We start from the raw sequence: 19,660 nt of genomic DNA, 5'->3' as shown, positions 1-19,660 counted from the left end.
TAAACTTTAATTATTTAAAATAACAGTATAATATATATTATCAAAAAAATAGAAATAGTGGCGTCTCCACCCTTGTCGTAACTCAATGTCATCAGAGATCTAACGGAAAAAATTTTTAAAAAAATGACAAATGAAAAGAGGAGAATTTGTATGGCCAAAATTGCAATTTTTGTTATGAATGCTAAATTTGTTGTACAAATAATATAATTAATTAGGATGTCAACAATTCAATGATAAAGTATTTTGTAGTCAAAAATAAAAACTATATCTGTGTTGAGTATACCTAAGAAAGAAGGTTAAAAAAATATTTAAAAAAAAAAAGAGGGAACAAAATTGTCTCAAGTTGCTTGGCCCAAATACACCTCCAAAGAAACATAATGAAAAATTTGTTTTTCCAAATTTTTGAAGAAAACATTCCATGAAATCCTACACTATTGTATTTTGAATATCATCAAATGCCTACAGACAAGATTGGGTTCAATACTTATGTACACTGGATTCGTTAAGATGTGGACACGTGACAATTATTTGATACGTGTCTAAATCTTAACAGATTCAATGTACAAGAACACTAGACTCAAGCCAGTTCCAATGCGAAGAAACATATAGTCCAACTAATACTTTCTATTATATATTTCCAACCAAGGTGTCTCATATTCAAATTCTCCCTCCCAATTATTTAATTATCATCACACACAGTAATTAATTGTAATTGCAAACAAATATGAATCTGAGTTACCACAAGCTGATTAGTTTAATTATCTTTTACAGTAATTCTTCAGGTTCAAAGGACAAATTATTAAATTTCTTTCAAATTTTATCTCTAGTTGTTTTCAAGATAACGAGATTTTTGTTGGTTTCACATCAATTGAAAACAGTGTGTAACCACAATTTCAATCGCTCAAACAGCAATTACTCTTCCTTGGACCGAGGTTAATTCTGCTGAGGTCACATCCCACACCTTATGATATATCATTGTAACTTATGCTCTACACTCTACAGGTGACAGATTTTTATTACAATCATTTAAATATTGCATTCTCGTACAAATTTATTCAGTTTTTATTTTTGGGATGGTACACTATAGGATGGTTGACGAGAAGAATCATTGGGTTTTCAATGGTCGTTTCTTACCTTAATTGTGACACCTTAAACTGTCAACCAAATTTTAATTGATTTAGGATAACGTAATTGTATATAAATATTTGGAAACTAAAACGTTTTCCAGGAATTACAATTCCAATGTTTGTTCCACCTAGCATAGGACCCATTGGATTGGAGTGCAAAGAATAAGAAGAATCGGACGCCTAATGTTTTAATAGTTGACAGTTTACCCTCTGCCAGCGAAAATACTTTAAAAATAGTATAGGTTCCTTGCTTTCAAAACTTCATGAGCTTAGCTACTGTGTATACGCGAGAAGAATGTGAGATACTACCATGCTTGGGATGTAAGAACTTAGAAATGAAGCCAAGTCACATCGTTAGGTATGCGAGATAAAGTCTCTCTATCTTAGAAAGACAAGCCTCTCCTACTTGTACATGTATACGTGCATTACTTCATATATAATCTTAAAGCTTAGAACCTAGGACATGCACATGCGAACAGAGTTGGCCTTGCATTTTCTATGGAGTTGGAATTGACAAATTTCAGGGGCATATACCTGTTGAAAAAAATTTCTTTCCTGGAATAAGGTAAAGAAGCTAATTCAGTCCAATCAAACGAGGATGCCATAGCCCATAGGCACTGTAGAGAATGGGGAGTGATTGCTGCGTTTACTCAAAAGAATGATCATCCATTTAACACACAAGTCAGGTCTGATATTCTACCATTCATGTCAAAACAAGTTGATGGTGAATTGATGCTACCATATGGCTTAGGATATGAAATAGTTCCACTAGTGCCCACAATAAACACTGGGTAGCCAAGTGCAGAACTGATAACTGTTCAAAGCATCTTATATGCAGTAATACTATCAGAGTGAAACAAGGCATCTAAAGAAGAACATAGAGTAGACTATATCCGTTAACAAATTTCCTCTCTTCTTCCATTTTCCCCAGAGAGAAAACAAAACAAAAAAATCAGGAAGGACGAGAGAGGGAAGCGGGGAAGAGGTGCAACTCAATACCCAATAAGATCATAACCAAAACAGTAGCAACTCGTTGATATGAAAAACCTATAACCTTCAAAGAACTATAAAAGCAGTAAGTAGAGACAGAAGAATACAAGACCAAAATACTATTAACACAACGTAACACGTTGATGGACTTTATACTTTGTAGTAGAGGATAACTTTAGAAGACGTGTGTCCGATTCACTCCTCAACAATCTACACTTGCACTTCTGGAGGAGAAAAATACCATTCAAGCCGAATTCATTGCCACAATGATTATCAAAATATAACATCACTGCAGATTGTTTATATCTTAAAATCAAGAGGAGTGCCATAATAGGAAAATTTCAGGTATTTTACTTGTGTCCAAATTCTGCCTTAACTTTCATACTTAATTTGTGGTTAGACCCTTGGATCATTCTCTACAGTTCATATCCAGTGGGTGATGTACAACTTCTTGTGTACTTGGCCTACTCTTGACTTTGAAAGACTCGTCACAAAAAAAGACTACTTTAGATTAGTTGTCCGTGTGAATAGACAAAGTGCTGGGACAGACATGAAAATAACAGGTTGATAACTAGCCTCCATTAAAACGTTGAGTCAAAATTAGTCATTAACCTCACATAGCCAGACATCCAAATATTAAAACTTAAAAAGTATCATTAAAAATTAGTTCCCTTCCAAAACTCTACATTTATTATAACCGAAAAGGTAACTTCTAATATCATTAAAAATCTAGTAAACATATTCTCATGCATATGTTACACTAAATGCTATACATGACTTCCAAGTTCCCAAAACTAGCTGAAGAATAAAAATGAAGACGCCCTGTAACTGTTCTAACTTCAAAACCAACATGAAATTTTCAAGCACACTCAGACACTACTAGCTGAGACTTCATTTACAACTGACTTATCTTTTTTCTTTGGTGGTTGTTCTTGAACTTTTTGTTGAAGAGCCTTATTTGGAACCAAAATTATAAATATGTTCCGGTCACGAAAGTTTTTGGCCTCCTCAGTTGCAAGCTGCATGTCAAGAGGGGGTTAAAGAAAGGTTAAAGACACAGAATAAAGAAATTACAAGTTTACAGCTATAACAAAAATTTAAATACATAGACTGTGAACAGGAAAATAGATAAATAAAATGGATTAAAGATGTCTGAACCTAGAAGAGAATCACAAAAGAGAAGTGAACCACAAATGTCCAAACCAAATAAGACTGCTCAAGGCCATTGATTGAATTCTTTAATCATTCCTTTTCGCAAAATTAGTTGAATATATTTTTAATTGGTCCAAAGGTGAAAACCTATTGCTAACCATAAATTCCCCCAACCCTAATGTAAGCTAGCATTAATACTAGGTCTCCAGCACAATGTCACAGGGATTTTACAAACAGGCTAGCTGGAACCTTTCTATAGTCAAATTTTAATTTCAGAGAATATCCCAAGACAAAGTGCCCAACCAATCAGACCAAGCAAACCCTAATTAACCATCACTTCACCATTTGAACATTCTTTGGAAACTGAACAAGACTATTCAGTTTGACACATTTGAAAATAAGTGCATCAAGGGTTTCCTGCAAACACTTTAGTGAGTTCACTTCCAACTAAAATTTGTATAATACCTGGTGGGTAAGCATTTTTATTAAAAAATCACATTTTAAGATTTCATTGAAAAGAATAATTACAAAGTCTTCAAACGTTTTGCGACAACCGCACCACATCAGCTTTTGCAATGGTTCAATTACAAAGATGGGTATTCTTAAATTTTAAGCAAAAGGGGAGGGGGAACTAATGGAATGATTTGACTTCCATGGGATGCCCAAACATTCCAATATATGATCTAAGGACAAAATGCACAGTACATTAAGTATTGTTCCTTAAGCTCCCCTTTTAAGATTCTGCCATGTGGCTACTTAACTTAAAAAATACACTTCCATCAATGAGAAAAAAGCCACATGGCAGAATCTTAAGAAAGGAACCTAAAGAACAGTACCTAAGTACTGTGCCTAAGTCTTTCTCATGATCTAAGCTAATGCCAATCTACAATAACTCAAGAATCAGGAGCAGAACCATATTTCATAAAGGGCTAAATTGCTTCAGCATGAAGCAATGAAAAACAAAACAAAACAAAACCAAAAAAACTGACTGATCACCAACTGTTAAGTATTAAATATTAATTGACATCATTGATTCTATTTCAGATTTTTTTTTTTTTTTTAAATAACTTCTTTTACGATAAGTTTTTTGAGTTGAACTCCATCACACCGTCTACAAAACCAAAAACTTTTAATTGATGAGAACTTAATTTTATCAGCAATTTAGTCAATTTAGAAGTTCACAGCCAAAAGGCACTGTAGTCAAAAGAAACCTTGCCTTGGTTTCCACATGAATTAGGCAGCCAAAATGGGTAGACCTCTTGCCTATATTTCAGGGATTGACACTAAATATCTTCAAACTAAACATGGTAAACATTTGACTTAGATCTCAGGTAACAACCATGGTGTACCCAACATGCTTGTTCATGGCAGAATACAAGCCTACTTAAAAGAGTGTCGAAGGAGGGAGGGGGGGGAGGGGGAAGAATATAGACCCATATCAAGAGTACCTCCCCAACATCATTCTGAAAACGTCTAATAAGCTCAATTGCGATATTCCTGAAATCATTTTCACGACCTTTGAGGTTCACTATAATCTTAACCTGCATGATTTGAGATCTCAAAATGGTCACAATAAACTCTCTTAATTTAAGTAGCCACAAGATGTAACCATAAGAAAATCTCAACAACCTTGTCGCCATCGTTCAAAAACTTCCTAGCAGCTTTCAAACGCACAGAATAGTCATGCTGATCAATATTGTAACTGCAAAGAGAATCAATAAGATCATTTACCCCAAAAATAAAAAATTACAACACACATACTTACTAGCACAAAAGCTTCAGCTTTTGGATCAAGTCCTTGAATTAAATGATAGAATTTGAAACATATAAGTACAAAAGAGTGCACACACCCCTCAAACTCAATACCTCCATCAATGAATTCATCACTAACATTGTCAACACTACAACATATAGCCAAAACCCAACCAACCACACATTAAGGTTCCAAATCAAGTGTTCAATGTCTTGTAATTTCAATTTTAAGCCTTTAACATTTTGTAAGCCAGTCCACGCACAGGAGAGAGAGAGAGAGAGAGAGAGAGAAGCAATAAGCAATTAAGAAAGCGTAAAAAAGGCTATACGCAATTAGAAGGTCCAATCTTATAATGTCCCGCACATTAGAAGTCCACCTTCAATTGGACAGTTATAAGGGAGAGAACCAAAAATCTACCCCAAAGTTATAAGGGAGGGAACTAAAACTCTACCCCAAAGCGATATGTCCAATTCAGTCAAAGTTATAGCGGAATATAGAAAGTGTTGTGAGCAAGTTGCTACCTAACCACTTCAAATTAAAGATATTTCTACTGCCAAAAATAATCAAGCCCAATCCAGGCTGCATGACATTATTCAAACATTACATTTTTGTTCTCCAATAAAAATTAAAGAACCAGATAATCATGCTGAAATATGCTTTTAAAATTTTACATGAAACAGAACGGTCTATATAAATCAATAATATGATTGAGTAACGTCAGACCTTAGTGAGTAACTACCACAAAAGAAATCAAAGAACCATATAATTGAAGAATTGTAAATGAATTTTGACCAAGTATGTTACCCCATTTTGAGCTCCTTCAAATCCATGCGATTGGCTAACATTTAAGAGCACACGTTGGTCAATAACTTTTCTGAAATCTGAGAAACATAAAATCAGAGAAAATCAGCAAACGCTAATTAGGGAAGACATTCACCAGCACTTTTCTTCTGCTGTTCTCTTTTCTTCTTTTGCTGTTCATATCTATATTTACTGAAAAGGGAGAGAAGATACATATTAAGAGACGTTAAGGTCAAATAACACTTAAGGCAAACATTTTTTAAAAATAAATAAAAAACAAAGGGAAAAGTCGAATTAAGAAACATATAGAACATTGATTTGAACAGTCATTTTTTTCATGGGTGATAACCAAGACATGCCATCAAGCACAGTGACAATACTCTTCCATTTTTAACTTTGTACCATTCTTGTATTGATTTTTTTTTTTTGCCTTGCAATTCCCAAATCTCAAATGGCATTTCCTGCCCCATAAGAATGGGGCAGAGCCAGAGACACCACCTAAAAGAGTTATATTTTAAAGGGGAAAGGGCAAAAAGAGCATTGATTATGCTTGATAGAGAAGACAAAATGTCCCACAAACTAAACAAACATATAAGCCTTTCATATGTGAATGTATTTGCATTCTAAACTCAACAACCTAAATAATATTAAGAGACAACATAGGGAAGTGCTTATTTTGGGTCACCCATAGGCAACATAGCTTATATGTCCTTTGGAATATTATGTTTCAACAGATAAGAGCACAACTGAGGGAAATGTTTCAATATCTACACTAATGGAGGCTCCCTTGGGTTTTTTGAGGGACCCATCACATAGATAGCAAGCTTCCAATTTTCCGTTTACTGGTTGACGCTGTACATACTGGCCAATTACTTTTTGAACCATAGACATGCCAATCATAAACACGCGTAACTTACAGCCACTTAATTTTCATTGTTCCAATTTAATACAATCATAGCCTGAAAATTCTTTGTAAAAGATAAATAACAGCATAATTAAGTTTTTACTTACTAATAGTAAAAAATTAATGAGGTAAAAGATCAAAATGCAATTCTTCTTATGGGGGAAAAATATCATACTTGTAATCCATTATTTTGACAACAGGAGGATCTGCATCTGGGGATAATATAACCTGCAAAATAAGTGAGTAGGAACAAGTTTATGAATAAATTAATAGAATTATCCAAGTGTCATCAAGAGGCTCAAAAAGAAAACCTTTATTCATTTATAGAGATAGCAACACATTGAATATAACTTGAAACCATATTCCTCAACTGCCATGTTCAGTATATTGATCACACATCAGCAGAAGCATGGGTTGCTTCAGAAAATTATATACTTCATATGAATACATACTTCATAATTCCTAGACCAACTTAAAAGTTTCTATTCCACAAAGTTGGTAAAATTCACTACATTTTTACCACTTCTTTTAAATTTTAAATATTTTACAAAATAAAATTTAGGATATGACATGGACAAATTAAGAAATGACACACAGTATCAATTTATTAGACACATTACGGACTAAAAGCGTAGATACTAAAATCTATCACTTTAAGACTGTTAGAAACTAAATGAGATCACTTTCAATTTTTTTAGTAACTAAAAGCGATCACTTTAAACTCCAGAGACTAAAATCGTGCATGGACTAAATATTAGGAGACAGGACCAACAACATTGTACTTTGGCCTAAAATTCAAATTTGGGCATTAATTCCACCAGGTCTATTTGAATTTGTAATTGAGCATTCCCCATAAATTCTTCAGCATAGTTGTGAGCTAGTAAAATTAGTAAATTACTACTTCCAAAAACAAAAAATGTGACTAAAAAAAGTGCATACCAGATCAAGCTCAGCACTCTCAGCCATTTGAATAGCCTCATTTGTGGAAACCACTCCTACCTACAAATACAAATACAACAAACTCAATCTCCCAACTACAGCTCAACCAAGCAGTATATCATTACATTGCACTTAACAACTCATAAAAGATCAAATTTTCTTTCCCACCATTTTCTCAGCCACCAAACACGAACACTAACATATACACACAAAAAACGACAAAAAGCTACTCACCATATTCTGCTTCGCATCAATTAACCTCACCGTAGCTGACCTATTGTCAAAACCAAGCACTTCAATTAAACTTTCACAAATATCAATACGAATGTAAATGTGAGAATTAGCAGTTACCTAATGGAGGAGATGTCTAGGGCTTGTTCGTCATCGGAGTCGCTCTTCTGAAACCGCCTCGAACCTCCGGGACCGGAGGGGCGGGACCCGCCGCCGTATCGGGCGGTGATCGCGGCGACACTCGAGGAGAGAGAGACTGCGTTCGAGTTTACGGAATTAGGGTTTGAAAAGCGGAGCCGGAAGAGCTTGGATTCGAGTGTGGAAAACGGTGTCGTTTTGGTTAGGAAAGGTTTAAAGCAGAAGCTGCTGCTGCTACTGCTGGTGATCCCAGCCATTGCGAGTGGTACTGAATTCAAAATGGAGTTGTTCTTATTTCTTATCCACAATCTTTTTTGTGGGTGGTGGGCCATATATGGGCTCTTATGGGCCGGGCCTAATTGGGCCCTATTGGTTGTTTACAGGCTAGAATGGGCTTTTGGGCTGGCTGAACCTTTGGATGAAAATTTAATCGAAAGCTTAGCTAAAACAGTAAAAAATCGGAGTAGTTGAGTAGAATTTTAACCAAATGTACCAACATTTGCTAGTTTTCTAAAGAAAGCACCATCTTTCAATTGTTTGCGTGAAGCAATTAAAGATGTTCCCATGTTATTATCATGTCACCTCAAAGCATGAAAGTCATGTCATTGATATCCAATCAAAGAACTTAAAATTCTAACCGAGGTTATCCAAAAGATTTGAGACATCAAATCCTATCAAGTGTGTGTTTGACCTTTTTATTTCTTGGTGAAAAAGAAAAAAAAAATTATATATATATATATATATATAGGTTAGGATCAGGAATGCTAACAGTCAGTGTTTAGTGTCTTTGTTTTGAGGTTGGATAGGGTAGTTAGTTAGATAACACACTGTAGCTCACAACAGTGAGTAACTTTTTTGGTGCCAAACTGCTATTGGAGTATTAGACTATTAGTTATATAATGATGAGCCCTTAGATGTGTAACACACATTTTATGGGGCCATACTGCTATTGGTGGCCCTCAAGATGAAACTCCAGCGATTTTATTTAGGAACTCAAGTCAGAAGATAATCACATAAGAATGGAAAGGATTCACAGGGAAAATTTATAAATCATTCGTCACAAATTTCTGATACCACAACTGAAAACTGAAAATTATTTTTATTTATAACATGAAAACCTCTAGTTACATGCTTTACATATTCATATTAATAAACAAAAAGTAGGAAAAACATATTAACTAATCATAACTTCAAAAGCCTCACACTTCACCCAAACAAAAGTGACCAATACAAAGTAAACCAATACTCCTAACTTCAGTAACCTCCTCAATCAACCTCTTCAATCTTAGGCCCAGGTCCAGAATTTCCGGTGGACCTTGTGGACCCACCACCATAGCCACCAGCACCACCAGGCATGTCACCCCCCATAGGCATATCTCCAGCCCCACCACCTTGATACATCTTAGCAATAATAGGGCCACACAGTCCCTCCAACTCCTTCGTCTTGTCCTCAAGCTCATCAATCTCAGCCAACTGGTTTTTCTCCAACCAATCTATAGCATCACTCACTGCCTTCTCAATCTTCTCCTTGTCAGCTGGGTCCAATTTCCCCGCAACCTTCTCATCCCTCACAGTATTCCTCATGTTATATGCATAGTTCTCCAGAGCATTCTTTGCCTCCACTTTCTTCTTCACTTCCTCATCCTCTGACTTGTACTTCTCTGCTTCTTTCACCATTTTCTCAATCTCTTCCTTGCTCAACCTTCCCTTGTCGTTAGTAATGGTAATCTTGTTCTTCACCCCAGCTGTTTTATCCTCTGCTGACACATTCAAAATCCCATTCGCGTCTATGTCGAAACAAACGTTGATTTGAGGAACCCCTCTTGGCGCTGGAGGAATACCAGTAAGCTCGAATTTCCCGAGAAGATTGTTGTCCTTGGTTCGAGCTCTTTCTCCTTCATAAACTTGGATCAAAACCCCAGGTTGATTGTCCGAATAGGTCGAGAAAATTTGCTCTTTCTTCGTTGGAATCGTAGTGTTTCTCGGAATTAGAACAGTCATAACACCCCCAGCAGTCTCGAGCCCAAGACTAAGAGGCGTGACATCGAGCAACAACAAGTCTTGCACTTTCTGGTTCCCTTCGCCACTCAAAATCGCAGCTTGAACCGCAGCACCGTAAGCCACAGCTTCATCAGGGTTAATACTCTTGCAAAGCTCTTTCCCATTGAAAAAGTCTTGCAAAAGAGACTGAACTTTTGGAATCCTCGTTGACCCACCTACTAAAACCACTTCATCAACCTGACTTTTGTCAATCTTCGCATCACGCAAGCACTTCTCCACTGGCTCCATGCACTTCCTGAACAAATCCATGTTCAATTCCTCGAACCTCGCCCTCGTAAGCGTCGCATAAAAATCAATTCCTTCATACAAGGAATCAATCTCGATTGTTGTCTGAGTAGTTGAAGACAGAGTCCTCTTCGCTCTCTCACACGCAGTCCTCAACCTTCTCAAAGCCCTTGCATTGCCACCAATATCCTTCTTATGCTTCCTCTTAAACTCAGCCACAAAGTGATTCACCAATCGATTATCAAAATCTTCACCACCAAGATGAGTATCACCCGCGGTGGCCTTAACTTCGAAAATACCCTCCTCGATTGTCAACAAAGACACATCGAAAGTACCACCACCAAGATCGAAAATCAGCACATTCTGCTCACCTTTCCTCGAGGCCTTCTTGTCGAGCCCATAAGCAATAGCAGCCGCAGTGGGCTCATTGATAATTCTCATAACATTGAGAGCCGCAATAGCTCCAGCATCCTTAGTAGCCTGTCTCTGCGAGTCATTGAAATAAGCCGGAACAGTAATCACAGCATTCTTAATGGGCTGACCCAGAAAAGCCTCAGCGATCTCCCTCATCTTCGTCAACACCATTGACGATATTTCTTCAGCCGCGAATTGTTTCTCTTCGCCTTTGTACCTAACAACAATCATTGGCTTGTCGCCGGGACCAGGAATAACCTTAAAAGGCCAAAGCTTCATGTCGCTCTGAACCGTAGGGTCAGAGAATCGACGACCAATGAGGCGCTTCGCGTCGAACACAGTGTTTTGTGGGTTCATAGCGACTTGGTTCTTGGCCGCATCGCCTATGAGCCTCTCTGTGTCAGTGAAGGCCACATAGGATGGGGTGGTTCGGTTGCCTTGGTCGTTTGCGATGATCTCAACGCGGTCGTTTTGCCACACGCCTACGCAGCTGTAGGTCGTGCCCAAGTCGATCCCAATAGCTTTGCCGCTAGTTTCTGCCATGTTAAAGACTCAGAATTCAGATACAGAGAAAGAAAGAAAAAAAAGTTGGGTTCTTTGGCTTTTTTTTGGTTTGGTAAGAGTGTTTGTGAATTGGTTAGTTTGCTTTATGTATGAGACTCTGTGATGGGTTTGGAGCAGGAGGTGAGAATGAATTTATAGAGAGTTTGAGAGAAAGTTCGAGTGGGAAGTGGAAACTAAAAGGAAAATGTGAGAGAGCTCGAGTGAAAACTAGAATGAAAAGGTGAGAATTTGAAGTAAATTGAGAGAGTTCGAGTGAAAACTAGAAGGAAAAGATGAGAGAGAAATAGAGGAATGTGAGAGTGGAGTGTGGAGTGTTCTGGAGAATTTTGGATTTTGAAAATTCCAGAAGCGAGGGGGAAGGTTAATTTATAAAAGTGGGGCCGAATTTGATGGAATTTTACTTGTGTGCCATCGAGTTTTGGTAGGGGTGAGTTCAGGGTCGGTTGGGTGGGGTAGTGGAGGGCATTTTGGGAATATGAGGTTAGTTTCGTGGCGGTAGTTTAAAGAATTTTGGAAGGAATTGGGATTTAGACGTGGGGAGAGAATAGTGAGTCGTGTGAGTGAAGAGGTGGGAGACTGGTGAGCGGTTCGATTACACGTGGTTCTTCTTTGGCTTACACGTTCATACCTCTCTCGAGTTCATACTTTCTTACCATCTCTCACGTTCATGGTAGTTCCCTTCATACCCCCTTTCTCTCAACATGTTCTAGATAGGAGTGTTCATAGGTTGGGTAGCGTCGAGTTGAAGAGATTTTTTGGTTTAACTCACTATAGTGGGTTATAAAAAATCCAACTCAACCCAACCTATCACAGGGTTCAGCCCAACCCATATGGATCGGATTTCAAGTAGAACCTATAGGTTGGACTTTTTTTTAATTGCTATTATTATTAAATTGATTAGAAAAAAATATATAACTCACCTGTCACTTAAGTTAATAAATAAAATTTACACAAACTAATATTTCAATTTAGTTATAAACAAAATATATACAACTGAGTTTATAAACAAAATATACATGAACTATTATCCTAACTCAGTTATAAATAAATAGGAGTGAAGTAGGAGAGTAGGAGTAGGAAGAGCCAAATAGGCGGAAAAATTAAATATAAAATTATTAATTATAAAATATATTTGTAAATTTATATTAAATATATACAATTTAAAATTTAAATATATATGTGGATCGGGTAAGGTTAGGCGGGTTGTAATTGTTATGACCCAAACCCAATCTGACGGGTTGGGTTGGTTCGGGTCGGTTTTGGCGGATTGGTGAGTTGGTTGCACACTCCTAGTTCTAGAACCATAACTTTTTTTTATTACAGATTGTGAAAGATTATTTGTCACTTTTATATAAATCCAACATTTTTTCTTTATCACTAATAATTTATCACTTTTTTTCCTCTACCACTCGTAATCTATCACATTACCGTCGTGATAAAAGATAAAATCCTAAATTTTCTCTACTTCTCTCACATGACATGACAAAATAAATTGGGAAAATTTTCCTGCACTTGTTTGTATTCACTATTTTACATTAATATTTTTTTTTAGAAGGATTAATATTTTACATTATTAATCACAATTGATGGAAAAATGTTCACATTTTAAAATATGAAAGTGAATGCAAAAAAAATGAGCCAAAAAAATTGCCCGGATATAAGTTACAAATTAAATCATGTCATTTTAAATCCAATTCAATTCAAATCTTGTCTTCTCTATTAGGATCAAGATTTGAGTTGAACTGGATTTAAAAGTTTATAGGCTAATGTGTAACTTATAAAATTATAAATTAATGCATAACTTACAAAATTTTAAGTCTTCTATTTTTTATATTTTGGAAAATGCTAGAGATACAAACTTTTTTACAAAAAAATTTACAAACTGCTAATATGACAAGTGGTTATTGGTAAATGTAAAAGTGATATTGGTGGTGAATCTAAATGGAAACCAATAAGAAGTTGGCCACAACAATAATTTGTAAAAATATTGTAAAATAATTTATGCATGTAGTATTACTCTTTATTTTTTTTATTTTTTTTGTTAGGAACAACAAAATTATAAGGTTTGATCTGTAACCTCCTAAACTATAAGTTTAATCTATCTATACGATATATAACAAGATTCCTCTCTTTGATTTGGACTATTCTAAAGGTCAAAAATACCTTATCCAGTATCCAATGACGTCTCCTATATATATGTTTTAAGAATATGGTCAATGACGTCACAGGATTTCCCATAAAATTCTCTTTCTTGAGTATGGTCAATAACGTCACACAATAAGTACACTTAAAAATATGGTTAACAACGTCAAATACAAATTAATACTATATATAAACAGGATACCTCTCTTTGATCTAAACTTTTCTGAAGGTCAAAAATACTTCATCTAGTAACCAGTGACTTTTCCTACAAATGTTTTAGGACTAAGGTAAATAAAATCACAGGATTCCCCTCTTTAATCTAGACTTTTTCTAAAAGTTAAAAATACCACATCAAGTAATCAATGACTTCTACTACAAATGTTTTAGGGATACGGTCAATATATAATGTCATAGGATTCCCCATTAAATTCTCTTTTTCTTGGATTAGACTTTTATGTACTTCGAAAGTATCTGTAAGTGCACAATTGCACCTGGACTCAAAAACAATCACGGGCTCAGGCCCAATGACCCTTAAACAATGAAATTTGTAGAGTGTGGGCTTGAAATCTAGATTAGAAGTACTGAGAACTTGATAACAGGCTAAAAGTTACAAACACTTGTAAATAATAAACGATAATTGCAAATAGACCTCCTCGGATGTGAGCCGAGGACTACTTCTGTATTATTTCTCTTTCTTTCTTAAAGGTTACAATTCTTCTTTTCTTTCTTTTGTTTCTTGGACCCCCCTCCCCCTTTCTTTGGCGTTCATCCCCCTTAAATACTTCTTTCCTGATGCTTTATCCACGTGTTGCTCCAACCCCCTCCCCCTAGATATTTCTTTTCTTAGTGCCTTTGAATAGTGACCAGAAGTTTCAGTTCTACTGTTTAGGGGTCACTTCCCCATTAATGCGGCCAGGGAGGTAGGTGCAGAGTCTTTAATGTGGAGGTGGCAGCCTTTTCTTTTGGTATTTTTCTACCTCGAAGGTTCAGGGTTTCCCCCCTTCAACCAACAGTCTTTCCGGAATATTGCCTTGACCTTCATAGTGAAGCTTCGAGTTCTCCTGGGTCTATCCGAGGAGAAACTTACCCTCGGATGTGTCCTCGGACCCTCGGCGTGTGGACCGATTCGCAGTACTAACAGATTCTTAGCTTAAGAGCAGGTCGGCCCTCCTTGCTACAGCCCAAAGGCCCATATGCCCACTTGGGTCTTTTTACTCCCCACAATAGCCCCTCAAAACTCTATTTTTCACCATCCGAGGAGAAAAATAGGGTTTTGATCCAACGAGAACTTTCCCCACACGTTTTGTAAATAACCGCGCATGTGAAGACCGTTTCGCGTTCCAGAGGATGCCACTTGGCGGTTTTATTTTCAAAAACACGCGCATTTATTACCGTAAGTTACACCTTGTCCCCCACGTTCAACGGTGAGATGAGCATCCAACGGTCCTTGTTACTCCATGAAAATTTGGGCGGGACAAATGCAATTTCGAGACCGCTTCCCGCACGTCATGACGCTTCGGTAACCTGCGCCTTCATTTATTTCTTCAGAGGCTAATCCCATCAAAACATCAGTAATCACCTTTTGTCTACACAAATCCGTGGAAATTCGCACAACTTCAAATTTGTAAGTGATTACTTCTTTTTCTTAACCCATTCTCCTCGGATCCTGTCCTCGGCTCCCCTTCTAACTGTTCCCCCTCTTAGAACTTAGTCTTTCGTTTCTTTCTGATGGGAAAGTTTAAGTGTCTAGTAGATGCCACTGCTGGGATGGAAGGTTTTAGGGCCAAGTATCGCATTCTCAGCGACGTAGGTTTAAAATACTGCCCAGCGGAAGCCGTGGCTGGTTCTAGGAAAACCGGAAAGGTCATCATCCCAATGGTCGCCTTCGTAGAAGGTGGGATGACCCTCCCAATGAAACCCGTAACCAGGGAGTACCTCCGCAACCACCGGTTGTGTCCCGATCAATGCGCTCCCAACGTTTTTAGAGTTTTGGGTAGCGTCGACGCTCTAAACAAGCAGATGGGTCTCAACCTTACTTGGCAAGATGTTGTTTTCATGTACGAGTGCCATAAACTTACCAATGTAGGTTATTACATCAAATCTCGTTCCAGCGTAGTTAGGTTAATCTCCTGTTTGCCCAAGTCTAATAAAGGCATGAAGGATGACTACCTCATCGTCTCTAGCAACTGGCACGACGGCCCCCACTGCCCAGTTGAGTGGGGAGATCCAGGTGCGACACCTTAGGATTTAACTTCCCACCCTATAACTCCCTCTATCATTTAGGAATGTGCATTTGCATTTACTTGAGCGTCTAACTTTGATTTATTACATGTTCTACGAATCTGACCATGTTTGTTTATTTGGATGTCTTTCTTTGCAGATAAGCAACACGTGCGCCCCCGCTTAAGCCACTGCAACGTTGCGGATTTGAATCGAGTGCTACGCTCCGAAGTGTTCGTCAGCAAAGACTTACAACTTAGGGCGGCTCATTTGATTCTAGGGTATAAACCTATCTCCTCGGATTTCCAGGAGATCGAGAACGCAATAATTGCGGGTGACCGGAGGCGAAGAAGGATTCACGTAGCCAGGCCGCACTTCTTAGCCGACCACGACCTTCCCGACGACCCCAACACCATTCTGTACAGCCGTACTATTGCGGCGATCCCCCTCTTAATACACTCCCAAGCAACTGTTGTCCCGGAGGAGCAGGTGTCCTCTTCACACACCTTAGACGACGAAATAGATAACTTCCAGCTCGAGGACGTCGACAGATCCCGAGGAAACCAGTTCGTCATACTCTCTGACGAGGAAGAAGAGCCCACCGAGGCCTCCGGAATTGCAGGGTTAGTTGTTGCCCACCCAGAAGACGACTCCAAGGAGGACATGGACAAGCTTCAAGGCCTTCTAAACAAGAGAGGCGAGAAAGTCGCTCAGAAGAGGGCGGGAGGGTCCCAAGCTCTTCCATCTTTGCCGCCTCCCCCTCCTCCAGTCGAGCCCAAACTTCCAACTGAGGAGCCCAAAAAGAAAAGAAAGGGGGAGGCCGAGGAGACTGGTGGCAAAGAAAAAAAGAAGCCACGACAACAACCACAACCAGCTCAGCAGCAGAAGCTGGACAAGGGCAAAGGACGGGCTCATTCAGTCGAGAGTGGGGAGATCAGAGACGTAGTCGAAGTGCGCCGAGCACCGGCTACCTGGTCTCCTGACTTAAGACTGGATGGCGCACCAATCTCCTGCCAGTCCAGTATCAGGGCAATCCAACAAGGCCACGCTCACCACCTGGCCGATGCGTTGGAGCGCCCTCTTCTGCTGCCCAAGGACATGGAAACCTTGGAGAGAATGAGCCAACCTCAACTATTCCTGTCTTTAAAAAGGGAATTAGCCCTGGTAAGTTTAATTTTTTATGAATATTCCCTTCTTCATAATACTGGATTATTAATGAGTGTCCTGCTATATCTAATTCTCTAACACTTTATGTAGGCCGTTCAAGAAGTCTTTGTAACCGAGAAGTTTATAGAGGACTCTCGGAAGAAGGCCAGACTGGAGCTTGACATTCGAATGGAGACTGAGAAGTCCCTAGGCCAAGCCCTCGCAGAAAATGAGAAACTCGTCTCTCAGGTGGCTGATCTCAAAAGAGAAAGAGACAGTGCCGAGGCCAGCTTGAAGACTATGAAGACTCAAATAGAAGGGCAGCGCAAGCTTCTCCGTGAAAAAGATGACGAGCTGGCCCAAGCCCAAAGGGAGCACTCGGATTTGGAGAAGGAGCTTGCGCGAATGAAGGAGGAAGCCGGCGCATTCAAACGCTCTCTGGAGGCTGCCAAGCAGGCGAGTTATGAGGAAGGGGTAGCTGCAACAGAGGAGCAGCTGACAGAGGCTTTCGCGGCCTTGTGCCGGGAATACTGTCAGCAAGTCTGAGGGGAAGCTCTAAATGTAGCAGGGGTTCCTTCAGCCTCGGAGCCGAGGAAGTCCGAGAACGTTTGGCTTCCCCTGGACATACAGGAGATAGAAGAGACTCCTGCTACTACTCCTGCCCCTGAGGCAACTCTTCCTGCTCTTCCTCCTATGGCCCCAAAGCTCGTTCCAGATCCTACAGAACCTTCAGGTTCCAACAAAGAGATGGAAGGGGGTGGGGATGCCGAGAAAGGCTTGAGCCAGACTGTGGAGCCCAATGTCCCTCCAACAAATGCAACAGACAAAGGGAAGCAAGTTCTGTCTTCCTTTGAGTTGGAGCTAAGAAACACCGAGGCAACCAGCACTTCTCAGCAAAACCCCCCTCCAAGAGTTTAGGGACCAGCCTAGGACTTCTCTTTCTTTGTAATCAGAACTTAGCATGTAATGTGTGCCAGAATTATTAATGAAAGACAATTTTTGTACAACTTTCTTTCATGTTATATTTGTTTTACTTTATTATTTTTGGACTTGTCGTAAAACTTCTCATGAATACATAGTTAAAGGAAGGTCAGAACAAACAAATCTAACTCCAGGGATTACACAATTATAACCTCCACATAGTCATGCGCATATTTGCTTTGCAAAGTAGAATACTTAAGAACCTGACAGAGAGTAACTTAGTTTGGATATCAAACAATGCCTTAGTTAAACAATGCCTTAGTTTAAACAATGCCTCGTAATCTGTGGTATTGCTTTTAGTAGGATGTAAGGTCCGAGGACCATTCCTTACAAAAATTTGCTTAACACCTAAAGACATAGAACTGAATATCCGAATTAACGAATGATAAGATACTGATTTCCACAAAACGTGTAATGGGAATAAGAACAGTGACAAGATATTAAGAATAGTAACTTTAACTGTTAATTTTCCCAAAGTAGGAGGTCCGAGGACCCGGCATAACTAAGGTTCTGTTTAACAAATGATAAGATATCAATTTTCACAAAGTTTGTGGTCTGAGGACTACACTTAACCAAGTTTCTGTTTGACTCTTAAGAATAGTAACTTCAGATGTTAATTTTCCCAAAGTAGGAGGTCCGAGGACCCGGCATAACTAAGGTTCTATTTAACAAATGATAAGATATCAATTTCCACAAGGTTTGTGGTCCGAGAACTACACTTAACCAAGTTTCTGTTTGACTCTTAAGAATAGTAACTTCAAATGTTAATTTTTTCAAAGTAGGAGGTCCGATGACCCGGCATAACTAAGGTTCTGTTTAACAAATGATAAGATATCAATTTCCACAAGGTTTGTGGTCTGAGGACTACACTTAACCAAGTTTCTGTTTGACTCTTAAGAATAGTAACTTCAAATGTTAATTTTCCCAAAGTAGGAGGTCCGAGGACCCGGCATAACTAAGGTTCTGTTTAACAAATGATAAGATATCAATTTCCACAAGGTTTGTGGTCCGAGGACTACACTTAACCAAGTTTCTGTTTAACTCTTAAGAATAGTAATTTCAAATGTTAATTTTCCGAAAGTAGGAGGTCCGAGGACCCGGCATAACTAAGGTTCTGTTTAACAAATGATAAGATATCAATTTTCACAACGTTTGTGGTCCGAGGACTACACTTAACCAAGTTTCTGTTTGACTCTTAAGAATAGTAATTTCAAATGTTAATTTTCCCAAAGTAAGAGGTCCGAGGACCCGGCATAACTAAGGTTCTGTTTAACAAATGATAAGATATCAATTTCCACAACGTTTGTGGTCCGAGGACTACACTTAACCAAGTTTCTGTTTGACTCTTAAGAATAGTAACTGCAAGCCCCAGAGGTACTTATAACTTTGAAATGTTAACTAACAAAAGCACATTTTATTAATAATAATACCTTCTAAGGTTATTTACATTCCATGGGCGTGGTACAATTCTTTCATCTAGGTCAGCTAGCCGATATGACCCTATGCCAGCTACTGAAACAATGCGATAAGGGCCTTCCCAGTTTGGTCCTAGCTTATCCCAAGCTGGGTTCTTAGAAGTGCCCATAACTTTTCTTAGTACAAGATCACCAGGTGCGAGCGGCCTTAGCTTCACGTGGGCATCATATCCCCGTTTTAGCTTCTGTTGATAATAAGCCATTTGGACCATAGCTGCCTCGCGTCGTTCCTCAAGTAAATCAAGACCTTTCTCTAGTAAATCAAGACCTTTCTCTAGGAGTCCATTATTATTCTCCGAGCTAAAAGAACTCGTCTTCAGGGTGGGAAAACCAGATTCCAGAGGTATAACCGCCTCGGCTCCATAAGTCATAGAGAATGGTGTTTCTCCCGTGGACC

At 38.6% G+C, this 19,660-nt stretch overlaps 3 protein-coding genes across 3 annotated transcripts; 1 reads left to right on the top strand and 2 right to left on the bottom strand.

Moving 5' to 3' along the window:
- Positions 1–2,751: 2,751 nt before the first annotated feature.
- On the bottom strand, positions 2,752–8,332 carry LOC142620980 (translation initiation factor IF3-2, chloroplastic). Its single transcript, XM_075794302.1, has 9 exons — positions 8,018–8,332; positions 7,901–7,940; positions 7,667–7,726; positions 6,903–6,955; positions 5,960–6,015; positions 5,827–5,860; positions 4,899–4,971; positions 4,718–4,810; positions 2,752–3,136 (listed from the first exon to the last, which is right to left on the bottom strand). Exons 1-9 carry the CDS (start codon positions 8,290–8,292, stop codon positions 2,987–2,989), a joined length of 834 nt encoding a protein of 277 aa, XP_075650417.1. The 5' UTR covers positions 8,293–8,332; the 3' UTR covers positions 2,752–2,986.
- A 767-nt stretch (positions 8,333–9,099) lies between these two features.
- LOC142641588 (heat shock 70 kDa protein) lies at positions 9,100–11,593 on the bottom strand. Its single transcript, XM_075816039.1, has one exon. The coding sequence runs from the start codon at positions 11,276–11,278 to the stop codon at positions 9,302–9,304; it is 1,977 nt and encodes a 658-aa protein (XP_075672154.1). The 5' UTR covers positions 11,279–11,593; the 3' UTR covers positions 9,100–9,301.
- Positions 11,594–16,324: 4,731 nt separating this feature from the next.
- LOC142635509 (uncharacterized) lies at positions 16,325–17,353 on the top strand. Its single transcript, XM_075809655.1, has 2 exons — positions 16,325–16,825; positions 16,919–17,353. The coding sequence occupies exons 1-2, from the start codon at positions 16,325–16,327 to the stop codon at positions 17,351–17,353; spliced, it is 936 nt and encodes a 311-aa protein (XP_075665770.1).
- The last annotated feature ends 2,307 nt before the right edge of the window (positions 17,354–19,660 follow it).

This window comes from Castanea sativa, chromosome 1, assembly GCF_040712315.1.
Source record: "Castanea sativa cultivar Marrone di Chiusa Pesio chromosome 1, ASM4071231v1".
In the NCBI taxonomy this organism is placed as follows: Eukaryota; Viridiplantae; Streptophyta; class Magnoliopsida; order Fagales; family Fagaceae; genus Castanea; species Castanea sativa.
The sequence above is the reverse complement of the archived record's forward strand: the minus strand, read 5'-3'. Positions and strand labels throughout refer to the sequence as shown.